At 38.6% G+C, this 13,997-nt stretch overlaps 1 protein-coding gene across 2 annotated transcripts in view; it reads left to right on the forward strand.

Annotated features, from left to right (window-relative positions):
- LOC146328148 (chloride channel protein 2-like) overlaps positions 1-13,997 on the forward strand; it is a 199,286-nt gene that overhangs the window by 142,123 nt on the left and 43,166 nt on the right. For both annotated transcript variants that reach the window (XM_084717003.1, XM_084717004.1), the window contains exons 13-15: positions 4,162-4,231; positions 5,577-5,687; positions 11,735-11,948. In XM_084717003.1, coding sequence (XP_084573129.1) covers positions 4,162-4,231; positions 5,577-5,687; positions 11,735-11,948 — 395 coding nt within the window. The remainder of the gene's footprint in view (positions 1-4,161; positions 4,232-5,576; positions 5,688-11,734; positions 11,949-13,997) is intronic.

The raw sequence follows: 13,997 nt of genomic DNA on the forward strand, positions 1-13,997 counted from the left end.
TGTAAGCAGCATAAATACATATGGACCCACATTTCCACTCAGAGGCAGATCATGTTTTTGTGGCTATTAGCCCATCTCCTTGGCAACCCCAAGCCACCTGGAGGAGGGCCCATGGGTAACTGTATCTGTGCAGACAGTGATCGTAAGAGTGTGGTTGCCATGGTTAAAGCTCCTGTCCTATGAGGATGGAGAAGAAACTGCAGCCAGCATCCTGTCACACTCACCTGTGTGTGTGTGTGTGTGTGTGTGTGTGTGTGTGTGTGTGTGTGTGTGTGTGTGTGTGTGTGTGTGTGTGTGTGTGTGTGTGTGTGTGTGCACGCATATATGACCTTGTTATTATGGGTAAACAAGCAGCTGGTTCAGATTACACTGTCATCTACAGTGGCTTGCTGGAGATGTGTCTAAGCATTCACTGCTTCATTCACTCAGTGGGCTCACATTAGCCCACCAAACTGGATACATCTAAAAATACTTTTTTTAAAATTTTATAAGTAGTTTTAATAAAAATCGCTATCCACCCTAAAAAGTAAAATAGTGAAATCTTGTCTTCTTCCTCGTACAAAATTTTGCATCACATCTGGTTAGGATCATGGCAGACACAGCTGAATGTTTGGCTGAGTTTCAGCTACTTAACTGTCCTGTCCCTCCCGTTCTGTGATTACCTCTGCTGTGTTTTAATAAAGTTAAATTCACCCTTGTTTTCAGACTGGCTTGCCTGCGGTCCAGACCTGCCTCCTGTTTAAAATGTGTAGCACGTTATGAAGTGCAAAATACGACAACAGAGACCCCAGACTGTTGAGTCATACATCAAGCAAGAATGAGAAAGAATTTCATTTTCAAAACGTCAACAATTTTTATCTGGGTGTTGTCAAAAGAAAAGGAGACATATCACAATGGTAAACTTGCCCCTGTTGCAACCCTTGTGGAACGCATTACAGACATCAAATTCAGAATGAATGTATATTTACAAAAAACAAGAAAGTTTATCAGTTTGAACAAACATCTTGTCTTTGTGCTGTATTCTGTTTAAAATGGGTCAAAAAGTTTTGAACATCATTGCATTCTGTTTTTATTTACATTATACACAACTTTTTTTTAAATTGGGGTTGTAGGTTGGTCCAATGATTTGGCCTGCTTATCAGCACAGGCAGCGATGACACGCAGCTCATGGAGGCAATTTACATGAAAAAAAAAACTTACTTCCTCTTGGAGTCATAGTTTAGTCAAAGCCGTCTTGAGTGGTCTTAAGTCTGAAATATGTCCCTGAAAATAGCCCAACACACACGCACACCTAGACCAGGACATTTTTTTTTTCAGGAATGGGGCACAAAGGATAAAATTTGCAACATTCATAGTTTTCATGTATGAAGTATGAAATATGAATGAGAGTATTGTACAAGTCATTACACAAACTTCATCGCTGTAATAATCTCATGGTTTCAAATAGAGTTTTTAATTACACCCGTTGCTCTGTCTCTCTCTATTCCTCCATGCCTCCCTTCCTCTCCCTCTCTTCTCCACTCCCTCTGCTCTGTCTATAGTTAGCTGTAATTAAGGCCGGCTGCCATGGCGAAGTAATGGATCTCCTTCTGTAACCCTGCACTGTCGCCGCTTTCACACCCTGCGCTACACACATACGTGCGTAGGTGTTCACACACGCCCGCACAGACACCATGACACAGACTCGGTGACGAGAGTCAGAGCTGGATGGGGCCAGGAGCCTGAGAGTAACAGACACACAACAAATCGAATACAGAAAAGAGGCCTCACGGGAGAATGAGACGGCCATGGGAATAATTCCTCAGACTTTTCTTGGATTGTTTTCCACCTCTTCCTCTCTTGTTCTTTCTCTCTGGCCAGTAAAACCTTAATAAGAGCTGAGGGGTTTAAAGGATCTGGGAACTCATAACACAGGCTTAACTTTATTACAGAGGACATGAACTCTGAGGAGAGAATGTGTGTGTGTGTGTGTGTGTGTGTGTGTGTGTGTGTGTGTGTGTGTGTGTGTGTGTGTGTGTGTGTGTGTGTGACAGATCGTCACACCGAGTGGAGAACAATGCAGTTTAATCCAGCTGGAAATGTACAGTTAGCGATGAAACCCACAATAACTGTAACCAGCTGTTGTCCAAAATATTCACTACAGTACAGTACAATAGACAGTAACAGTGTCAGAACAGATCGAAAAGTTAAAAGTGCAAGGTGCAATAGATTTAATTAATTCAAATCCACCTTTGTCATCTTACTCTAGAGGTGCAGGGGTATCCTGTCCTGCCCCATTCCTTACATCAGCAGCGCACAGCGGGATACACCTTCCAGGTTTGCCCAAGCGCCTTGATCAAATCACAGGCGAGTCTAGGTGGAGCACACAACAAACCAATCAGAAAGTCACCTCTCATCACCTTTAAGAAGCAGGTGCACCAGAAGTGAAAGTGGTGGCAGCATGACAGTGGATTTACCAGGAGGAATCAAAGAGAAAAGATTTTTAAAGCGAGGAGACACATCTCCTGGTCTGAAAAGTTAAAGTGCGAGGGCATACAATATACGGAGATGGCTGGGTGTCTCTAAAACTGTTTCAAGTGTAGTTTATTTTGCATGAATGCCTTCAAAAAATAGTACAATACATGAACCACAAATGTCATGCAGATATGTAACTGGTTATGTTTTACACTAAAGCACCTTACAATTACGCTGTATTCATTCATTCTTTCATTCTTTCATTCGCTGTAATTCATCATCATCAACATTATTAAGCAGATCCACTGGCTGAAGGTGATGAAGAAATTGCCAAGGAGGCAGGGAGAGAAGTTATAGATAGTAATTGTGTAATCCTAGACTTTCTGGATCCCAATATGCTTAATGATGATGATAATAATAATAATAATAATGATAATAATAATAATAATAATAATAATAATAATAATAATAATACTGATTCCTTGTTTCTTATTAATGAGAATATTTTTAGATACACACATGCACACAGTTTTATATAAATGAAAGGTGTTTTGTGATTGTTTCAGCCAAGCCCAAGACACACGTACGCCGTTAACTTCAATATTTTCACTTTCTTTTTGTTCAAAGGACACTTAACTAATCGACACTCCTGTGTGGGGAAAAAGATTTGACATAAATGAAGTTGTTTTGTGAGTGTGGAGACGCGTGTGAGATGCCAAACGCACCATTGCTATCTTGTGCAGACAGACCTATTGCGCCACAGACTTTGCACTTGGACCAGGTTTTAAGGTTTTAAGGCACAAGTGGCAGCCTTCTTGCCCTCTGCAGATATAAACATCTCATTCTAATGTAATGAAAATATAACTACTCTATTTTCAGGGGATTAGAAACTAATGAAAACATAGTGTTATGTCCTACACACTGGACCTTTAAGCCAGAGTTTTTACACCCAAAAACAGCCAGCTAAGTGATGCTAGTGGGAGACCTACAGCATATTTTGAAGTATACAGCAGCTGATCAAACTGCTGTGAACACACTGAGATACTGATCATGTGCTAGAAATTTGGCTTAGTCAGTGTTGTCCACCTCCAATGTCAAGGACATAATGATTGATCATATATTTACTGTAGAATTGATCAATATTACACTGGCTGTGTAGAGCTTAAATTGAATTTTAATGAGACATCTAATCTAACATCTAATGAGTCCACACCAGTATGGATGACTCTTGTTTTTGATCATTATAGTTTTAAGACTGTGTAAGTATCAGTGCACCTTTTTCTTTCCAAAGATAACCACTCCGGCTTTGTAGGAGTCATACAGTGTCTGTTGAACTTAGATCCAGACATGCACAAATGCACACACCTGATATTAACGCTCACACATTGTCAGTGGTGACATTTCCCTTTTTGTTTGTCTTTCCTAATTAGCCAGCTTCCGCTAGCCTGGTACAGTGTCGGCCAATCGGCGGAGCCCGCTCATTACCCAGGGTTCATTTCAGGGTCTTTGTCAAATGAGGAGTGAAAGTGACAGCTCAATCTAACCTCAGCAATAAGCTCCGCATGGCTGCCTCCTCACTGCTGGTGGAGGATTCGACTTGGCTATCATCTAGGGGCACACAGGATGGTACTATGAAGCTAATTGAAATGCCAACCTGTTCTTTCTTTTCATGTCTTCTCTTTCTTTATCTCCTTTTTTCTCTCTTAGTTCTGGATGTCTGCCCTGGCCACCACCATCCCAGTGCCCTGCGGAGCCTTCATGCCAGTATTTGTCATTGGTAAGAAACAACTGGCCCTTTTTTGTGTGAATTTGTATGTGTCTATCTGTGTATATATGTGTTTGTTAGACAAGTTATTAACAAGTTCAATTAAAGACCTTTAAGACCATTATGAATGCAATTTAAGACCTATTTCACAACTATACTGGCAAAAACAGGATATGAGGGAAAATTAGAGTCACTTAGAGTCAATTAGAGAACATGAATACACAGACCTGTGTCTACACAAAAGCAAGAACATGTTTAAAATCGAAGCTGAAGTTAATGCAACTTTATAACAAATGTTATCTTCATAATCCAATCATTTTTTAAAACCAATCAAAATCATATTTGCGGCATTTTAAGGCCTTAAATCCACATTATTGGATTGTTAGACTTTTTAAAGACATGCAGAAAACTACAGCCAGAAACCAACTAGCTTAACTTAGTACAAAGACTACAAACAGAGGGAAACAGCTGGCCAAAGGTAACAGAATCTGCCCACCAACGCTGCAAAAGCCCACTAATTATCATGTTATAATCATAACTTTTTTACTGTACAAAATCCAGTTTTTAATCTGCCTGAGGCATCGAAGGTCATGGGCATTCAAGGTTGATTTTTTGGCAGTGTCCCTTAAGTGCAGAGATTTCTCTAGATTCCCTGAATCTTTTAATGATATGGATTGTAGATGTTGAAATGCCTAACGAACGACGAGCGACTAAGCCTTTCAAAGATGCCCAGTAATAATCACCTGTAATCAATCAACCTGTTTACCAGTGAAATGGTCCAAAGTATTTTTTGGGAATTCCACAACTTTCACAGTCTTCTGTTGTCCCTGTCCCAACTTTTATGAAATATTTTACAGGTGCCAAATTCAGAATGATCGTATATATACAAAAAAAAATTAGGTTTATCATTTTGAATACAAGTCAAAAAGTATTTGCAAATCAGCGCATTATTTTTTTATTTAGTTTTTAACAGCCCAACTTTTTTGAAATAGGGGTTGTATAATGGCAGCCTTTGAAAAAGGCTATCTGACAGCGAGGTAAAGTGGTGAAAATGCTCTAAAAATAGTGAACACTTTAAAGTGATATTGATTTCTTTTATATGGGTCTTTCTAGTTGGCTAACACACGTTTTGCAGCTAACCTTGTCATCAGCAGTACGTTGCTTAGCCTCCTTATTTCTTGCTGTACTCCTCTCTGCTTTCCTGAACTGGGGGGCGTGCCAACTGTCATCTACTGTGGGTGATAGATGGACTATGCAGAAAGTAAAGTACCTTATACAACCCCACTTCAGCTATCCCTTTAAGAGTGCTGTATTGACTGCAGTCTTGGTGTCATGTATGTTTGTGTATATTTTTCAGGGGCAGCCTTTGGTCGTCTGGTTGGAGAAAGCATGGCAGCCTGGTTCCCAGATGGCATTCACACAGATGGCACCATCTACCCCATAGTGCCAGGAGGCTACGCTGTTGTGGGTAAGTTAAAGACAAATCATGGTGCTGTGATTCATCAGTCTCTGTATTCTCACTCTCTTGACTACTCTTCTAAGTCATTTCTAATGTGCTCTAGCTTTTTTTTTTTGCTGTTCTCTTAATATCCATATTTGAGTATTTTCTCTTGCTCATATAAACCATTTTGTCAGTTTCAAATCATTAATATTGGGGGTTGTGGCAGTTCTGGGACATAAACAAAAATATTTCTTATTCTCATCCAACTTGGCTGCTTTTAAGTGATTCAGTCTTTTCAATATGGTAACTGAGCACACATTTTCTTTACTTCTCATTAGGTTTCTGTGAGGCATCAGTGCTTCCACCTTGAGTGAAATATTTTACTTCTCTTGCCAGCAGTCACAGAAAATGAATCAAGATGAATATTTCCTACAGGTTCAATTTATTCAGCTTCAACTTAAGACTCTAAATGGACCCTGATTAAAGGAGACATGGGATATGATCAGACTCAAACACTCAAGACAGATTCGAATTACATTTACAAGATCACTGGACTAGACAAAAAAAATGGCTGCATAACAGCTCAGACAGCAGCTGACAAGACAACAAACATCCGCAGCACATAGGGCTGCTGTCAGGAGTTCATATCCTACTTAAAAGTTTGGTAGTTGAAAGTGCAACTTGTTGTGTAATTCAAAGCTTCTTTAAAAAAACAGAAATTGTCCCCGAGTAGTTGCTGTTAGCTTCCGTTTATCCTTTTTTCAGTGTGTGACTTCATGTTTTACTTTCTTTACTTACTTTACTTACTTTTTCCCCTCAGTTTTAGTTGTGTAATTGTTCGTGTTTTTCTTCTCTCTCCTTTCAAGATTTGCTTTATTCTTTGTTTCTGATAAAATAATCACTAGGGCTATTATTTTCTTGACAGGTCATAAAAATACAGCATCCAGATGCAGTTTCAGGCCATTTCTTATCAAACATAGATTTTGCTTTTGGTTGCTAAACACGGTAGAATCAGCTTTTCTTGCAGCTGTCTCACAGTAAAAGCCAGTAAAAGTGTATGAGAGAAAAAAAAAATCAGTATGATGTACTTAATTTATATGAAAATTAAGCAAAAGACTGGAGATTTTAATGAATTGTTGTGACTTCACAATGAAGAAACTGCAGGAAATGTTGAGTTTGCATTAACAGTAGATGAACAATGCAAACTAAAGCACAAATAAAAAATCCTCAGGCGGTATAAACATTTTCTCATTATTAGATTACTGACAAGGAAAACTGGTACATTAAGCTAAAGAATAAATTAATAAGAAAAGTGAGAAGTTAGAAAATAAATGATAAAAAAACCTATGGAAGAATAGATAGAATTTTTTTTTTATTAGCCAGTTGTTTCTCTGTTATCTGTATTACAATTGTCAGTTGAGAGTTCTTACATTTGAGGATGAAGTAAAATAGATTCAAATGCTGACATTAAATGACAACATGTCTTCAGCCTTTCCAATATATCTGTGAAAAGCTACTATTGGCTATCAGACTTTCGCATTAATCTAACTCTACAGAAGGAGGTCTATCTATTCATCCATCCATCCATCCATCCATCCATCCATCCATCCATCCATCCATCCATCCATCCATCCACAGGGATGTCCTGATACCTGAAATTTAGTAGTCAATGCCATTGCTGCTGAAGTTTAATGATTCTCTTTCCCTTATTTGATACCACAGTAAAAAACTAAAATGATAATAAAATTCAGCCCCTTATGAATAACCGTCAGAGGAGCACATGTGTGGAAAGTGAAAAAGTGATTTCTGCTGCTGAACTTTATCTATAAGTTGAACTCGGAGTGTGAGCAGTAGTTAAAGCTTACCGACATGGTGACACGCTGTTTACTGTTTTTCTTATCGACAAGTTGAGGCAGAGCTGTCGCGGCAGCTGCACTTGTTGCCATCTTTAACATGTGGTAGACATTTTGTGTATGTTGTCCCCATCAGGTCCAGAAGCATTGCATCCCTGTACTTACAGTAGAGAAACAAGTACCGTCAAGAGGTCGACATGGACTTGGTACCAAAGTATCTGTTCTTGTGACATCTCTGATGCAACTAGACTCCTTCACATAAATATTATCACATACGGTTTCTTTCAAATACTTGCGATTAGAGTAGATCAGATAAAATTCTGCTTCTATGTAACAGGTGGAAAGTGAACAGTCAGAAGCGGCTTGGTGTTATTGTTCTGCTTATTAATTTTTTAAGAACAAAGAAATCTTGATGTTTTTGACTGTTACAGAAAAATCCTTAGCGTATCTTCATGTCTCGCAAACACCAGCTGTCCCTTCGTCGCCACGTCACTTCCATCCCTTCTGATGCTGCGTGTCTAATGAGATGCAGTGTTGTGATTCCCTCCGCTGTGCTACTTGTTGACAGCCGTGCTGATTATGCCACTGTTGCAGGTTGGCGGCGGCTGTTTTTCTGGGGCTGCTGATGTTGTTGTTGTGGTGCACTGTAGCTGATGACTCAGCCCTTTACAGGCCTGACACTCTGATGAGCCTCTTTCATCTCGCAGCGGAGCTCGCTTTAAGCACTAAATGTTAGGACGGGCAGAGAGAGCAGCAGCATTTATCTGAGGGGGATAGGCAGACATACACAGGCTTAATTAAGTTACGAGAAAGAACAATGAAACCTGCCTTTGTAGACTCTCTCACCCACCATCTGTTTCCCTCCTCTCGCTTTGCACTTTATTTTAATGCTTTCATGCTCTGCGTTTTTTCTCCCCACTGTTCATCTCGTTTTTTGGATTGGACTCATCCATTTTCCCTGTCGAGCAGTGAAGGCTCACTTGGCCCCATGCTGCTCTGTCTGCTTTGATGCAGCTTTTATATCGTTTCCACAACACTTTATTGAGGGGAAAAAAAGATTTGGAAATATTGAGGTTTCCTGTTGTATTGAATTAGATGAATAAATCAATTTTTGCCTTATGGGCACATGAGAGAAGACTGTGTGTGAGGAATGTGAATATGGTTTGTTGGCCTGAGAGTAGAGAGGAAACTGATAACGAGATGATGACTTGGAATCTTTGATTTCCAAAGCTGAAGTGTTGTTTTCTTGATTGGATCAAACATGCTGTGTATGCAGCATATTTTTTATATGATCTGAACCAGGAAATTGAATTTGTGCGCTCCACAGATGTGGGTTATGATACACAATTTATTTGAAATATTAAAACATGTTTTTTAATTGGTGTATGGGCTACACAAATTTTTAGCAGGAGAATATAAAGATAACTTTAGGCCTACAATAATGATAAATGAATAAAATATTAGAAAAATAAGCATCGTTCATGTCCATGTAATTTTTCGTGGCTACAGGAAGCCACTGGAGAGGGGCCAGAGCCGTATATGGATCTGGAACCACAACCTGACCCCTGATCTACACTGTGCATGTGAAAATCACAATGAAACCGCAACCATAATTAGGTTAATCAATCAAATATATTGATTAGAGCCTGAAGAGTACTGGATGGTTTGGGCCAATACGGTTACCAGGGAGTAAAAAAATTCTGATGTCAACATATTTGCCAATATTGGTTATTTATACATATATATAATTTAAAATGACATCAGGGCACTGAAACAAAGGCTGGTATTGTTAATAACTATAGATAACTATAAATCTAAGAATAACACTAAAGTCGCGTTTTTATACATTTCAAGGACAATAAAGGAATGTTAAATTATTCATGACATTTATTTGTGGTACTTCTTACAGCAGCCTCTAAGAGACAAAAGTTGTGAAGTCACATGTTTACCATAGTAAAAGTAGCACATTAATAAATTAATAGTAGAGTCAGATTTATCGGAGCTGTGTGTAAATCCACCAGGAGGGTCTCTGCAGGTACAAACACTACCACACACTTCTAGTGTGATGATTGAAATGGATTATATTTATATGAGACCATACATTGTATTTTAGGGAACATTTTGCATATTATGCCTTAAGTGAGTCAGCTGTATTTATATCACACTTTTCAAAAGAGCAGTTACAAAGTGGTTCACAGATAATAAAATGCATATTGATACACAGCATGAAAACAGCAAATAAAATACAATTTATAAACAGAAGCAGATTCTCAACAATAAAAGCAACGTAACAAGCGAAACACGGCATAACAAAGAACCGCATAGTAGCACACATCATAAAAGTGCAAGTAAAAAAAATAGACTAACAACGAAACTAAATGAAAAGACAAATACAACCAACAGGAATTCCAAGCAGCATGCTTATAAAAACGCCAGCTGATACAAGTGGGTTTTTTAACAGTTTTTTTTAAAATGTGGTACTCTGCTGATCTGACACTGAGAGGGAGGCAGATCCATTGTGTTGGAGCTTAAATGGTGAAAGCGTGGTCCCTCTTTATTTTGAGCCTGAAACTTGGGACATACAGTACAAGTTAAAATTAAATCAGAGACTTTTGTAGTGAAGAAGTGGTGGTGGAAGAATTGTAGCAAAAGTAGTGATACTACAAAGTGAAACCTCTTATAGTTGCATCTGTACAGGTCAGTTTAATTACCATTAATAGATGTTTATTGACACTAATTGTTTTTCTATTTCTTTATTTATGTTGCAGATTACTATCTTTTAGACATTTGTGTATTTATTACCTTGATATAAAGTCATAAAGGGGACAACTTTGCTATTTACTGAATTTTACTGATGGTTTTAAAATACAGTGCAGCTGTTTCAATTGTTGTTTCAGTGTTTTTATTATATAAATTGCTGTACTGAGTATATTTCAAACATACTAGCACAGAAAAAAGAAAAAAAAGGAAGTAGAAATGACCAGTTGTGGGGACCCTTTGTAGCTGAAGGGCTAGCAGAGTATGAGCTTTGGAGTGGTCCCAGTTTGATTCCAACTTGCAGCCCTTTGCTGCATGTTTTTCTTCACACTCTCTTCCCTCTTTCTTGTCATATCTTAAGGTGTGCTGTCAAATAAAGCCATGAAAAGCCCCGAACACTAATATATTGGGAAAAAAAAGAATTATCATAGTTTTAAAATGAAGTAGGACTAGGTGAATGCTGTAAGTAAGTTATTTAAAGAGCATGTGTGTAGGAATGATTCTGCTCCAAGATTTTTAAAGCAGTTTCCACTGTAGTCCTCTCAAGCACAGAAAAGTATAGAAGAGTTCTGAGCAAAATGTATTTTGTTTATTAAATTGATGTTTTATTTAACAGGGACAGTGGGGATTAATAAGCATTGCCATAAATGCAGGTACACAAGAGGTTATTTTTCATCTGAAGTCCATCGACAAGTCTTACATAGTCACCCTAAAAAAGAATACAAGATTTAAATTTAAAATGAGTGGAAAATATGTGCATAAACTATTGAAATTAAAAGCTCTGTCTTGTCCCTTTTGATCTTTTAACATTTCCTTATTAGTGGTACTGATTTAAATGTTGCAAGTGGTGGATTTGATCTAATATTTAATACTTCAGAGTGGTAAAGATGGATTATATTTTATCAGTTCAGCATAAGTTTATTATGTAAAACATTTATCAGTAAGGTTAGCATTAACAGTAGCTCCCAGATCAATAAGATGTCGATATCTCTCTCTGAAATTTAGTAAAGTATGAAGTAGACTAAATAGAAATAACCGGTGTGCAGAGGTTATAGTACATCACCTTGTAAATTTAAAACTTGAGAACAAACCTGTTTTGCTTTAGTCACTCTTAACACTATCCTCCGTTGCTGAGGCTATTTCTATTTTCAGAAATTAGCAGGTCTGGTGGGAAGTGAGATCTGAAAGTGAGAAATATCAGCAGTAGTAGTCAAGATCTTGAGTCACGGGTATTGTTTAACATCCTCTCCATGATATGCTATGTGGTGGTGAAACTGTAATTTATTGCCCTTTGAAATCATGGTAATATTAAACTATTTTTCATTTTGATGGATGATGCCCCTGAATCCCCCTCAAGGACCCTCTTTATTTAGCACCAGACCCCTCCACTGATCTGAACAACTGCTTCTCTACAGTATTTCTCTGTTCTTTTACTCACCCGACTGTCCCCTCCCTTACCCAAAGGTGCGGCGGCCTTGTCGGGAGCGGTCACCCACACAGTTTCCACCGCAGTCATCGTGTTCGAGCTGACTGGCCAGATCTCCCACATCCTGCCGGTGATGATAGCTGTGATCCTGGCCAACGCCGTGGCCCAGTCCCTGCAGCCCTCCCTCTACGACTCCATCATCAGGATAAAGAAGCTGCCCTACCTCCCTGAGCTGGGCTGGGGACACCACGAGTACGTACAGTGCAACACTAACACACCATTATCATGACATGTAGCATTACTTTACATAAGCAATAAGTAATGCAAACATACTGCAAGTGTTGACCATTAAACATGATACCGGTAATATTTAGGAAAAACAATTTCCAGCAAAAGTTAATGATTTAAAATTTTCCCAGAAATATTGTAGTTTGAGACCAGTGGCAAATTATCACAGACTAAGACAGACAAGACAGACAGTCAGTGCCTGATTCTGGTAACTCCAAAAAGGGGCAAAGAGGTCGAGCTGAGGCAGGCTGAATGAAGCGGCTACTGAGTGGCTAGCCACCTGTGATAACACCCACCATAGCAGGTATGCCCTTAATAATGCATAGCTTAGCCTTAATATGATTTACATGGGTAAGTTTTATTTAAAAAACAAACCTGCACAGTTATTATAGTAAAAATGTTTCTGCTGCCAAGATGGATCAGCGGATCTACTCGCTTTTGGAGCCAGCCTCAAGCTGCCATACAGCACTTTGGCGCTGGCTTTATTTTTTTTAGACCCAGAGGTTGCTGCTTGGACTCTACGATGCATGAAACTCATATGATGCTTCACTGTAGGGCATTATGTAGTTGTATGTCATTTAAATAAATAGTTTTACATTTTTTAGACGAGAAGATTGATACCATTCTCACACCTGTACAGTATATATAAAGCTGCAACCAGTTAACTTATCTTTGCAAATAGATGAATTAAATAAGCATGATATAATGTGTTAATAAAACTTTTTCACAGCAGCCATTTTGATATGAAAAAGTAAAAACAGGTTCAGTTCCATTCAGTTGAAACAGATTTAGGGTACTGCCATTGTGTTGGCTCTTTGGAAAGGCCCTGCTACACTAAATGGAATTTGGCCTTAATAGGTATCAATGGTGACACCGTTGTACTATTTCATATCAATAAGCCGCCATGGAAAAGGTCTATTAGTGAGTTTTAGAGATGATATTTGCCAGATTTTGTTACCTTTGGACCGAACTATGCTAGCTGATTACATGTTGATATGCTAACATTTAGCACAACATCTATTTTATTTGTATGATTATGTTGGTATGATAACATGTAAAAACACTGTCCGTGGGGCACATGTTTAACTTTTAGTATAATACCCTGCATGTGCTGTAGTGAGTATGACTAACATGCATCCCTGTTTGTGTAACATGCTAACTTATTAGCATGTTAGCTATAATTTCCAACTAAGTCAGTTTTGTTGTTGAAAGTTTGTGTTGTTTGCTCTGCAGGTGTTTATTTTTCTTATAGCAGAACTTTAATTAGTCACATAATGGCGTAGATACTGTGCAAATGTTTCCAGTCTTAATCTAATGTGTTAATAGGTAAGGCTGAGTGCGCAGTGAGTCTTAATGGTTTTAAATATTGCTTTTAATTTAGCTGTTTGAACTCCAAATAGCACACCTACATGCCTTCAGGGTACACTTGGAATCACAGAGAGGACAAAAAGACAAATGAGGGCGGAGGTGCCTGGCTCAATGGTCCTGTGTTACGTGGCTTTTAATTGCTTTCACCCACATTAATAATTTATATCAACCACACAATAGTGAATGGGATTAGCAGCTGCTTGGTGTCCTCTGAGCTCGGTGAAACCACACAGAAGCACTTTTCATTTAATTGTTCAGAGCCGATTATTGTTATGGATGTTGGCAAATCATTGGGTGGAGATAATAGTTTGGATGCATCATCCACAAATTGGGAGTAATGAGGAAAATTTTTATTTCATTCTCCATCTGTTCATCATTTTCTGTGGCCATCCCCCGAAGAGTTTTGTCTCTGTCCTTCACTTTTTGCATCAGCACCTCAGTTGACCCACACTATCCATCTCTTTGTTATCTATTCTTCTCTCACTCTATCTTTACTGCTCTCCTCTCTTCTGTCTCTCCTTATTATCTGCTGTGACCTTATGGCCTCTCCAGTCCCTCCTCACTCTCCTGTCCAGTCTGTTTGTGTCTGACAGAGTGAAGAGAGGACAGAAAGCTGTCTGTTATGCAAGTGTTTTCAATAAGTTG

This window comes from Lutjanus erythropterus, chromosome 4, assembly GCF_056507025.1.
Source record: "Lutjanus erythropterus isolate fLutEry1 chromosome 4, fLutEry1.hap2, whole genome shotgun sequence".
Taxonomy (NCBI): Eukaryota; Metazoa; Chordata; class Actinopteri; order Lutjaniformes; family Lutjanidae; genus Lutjanus; species Lutjanus erythropterus.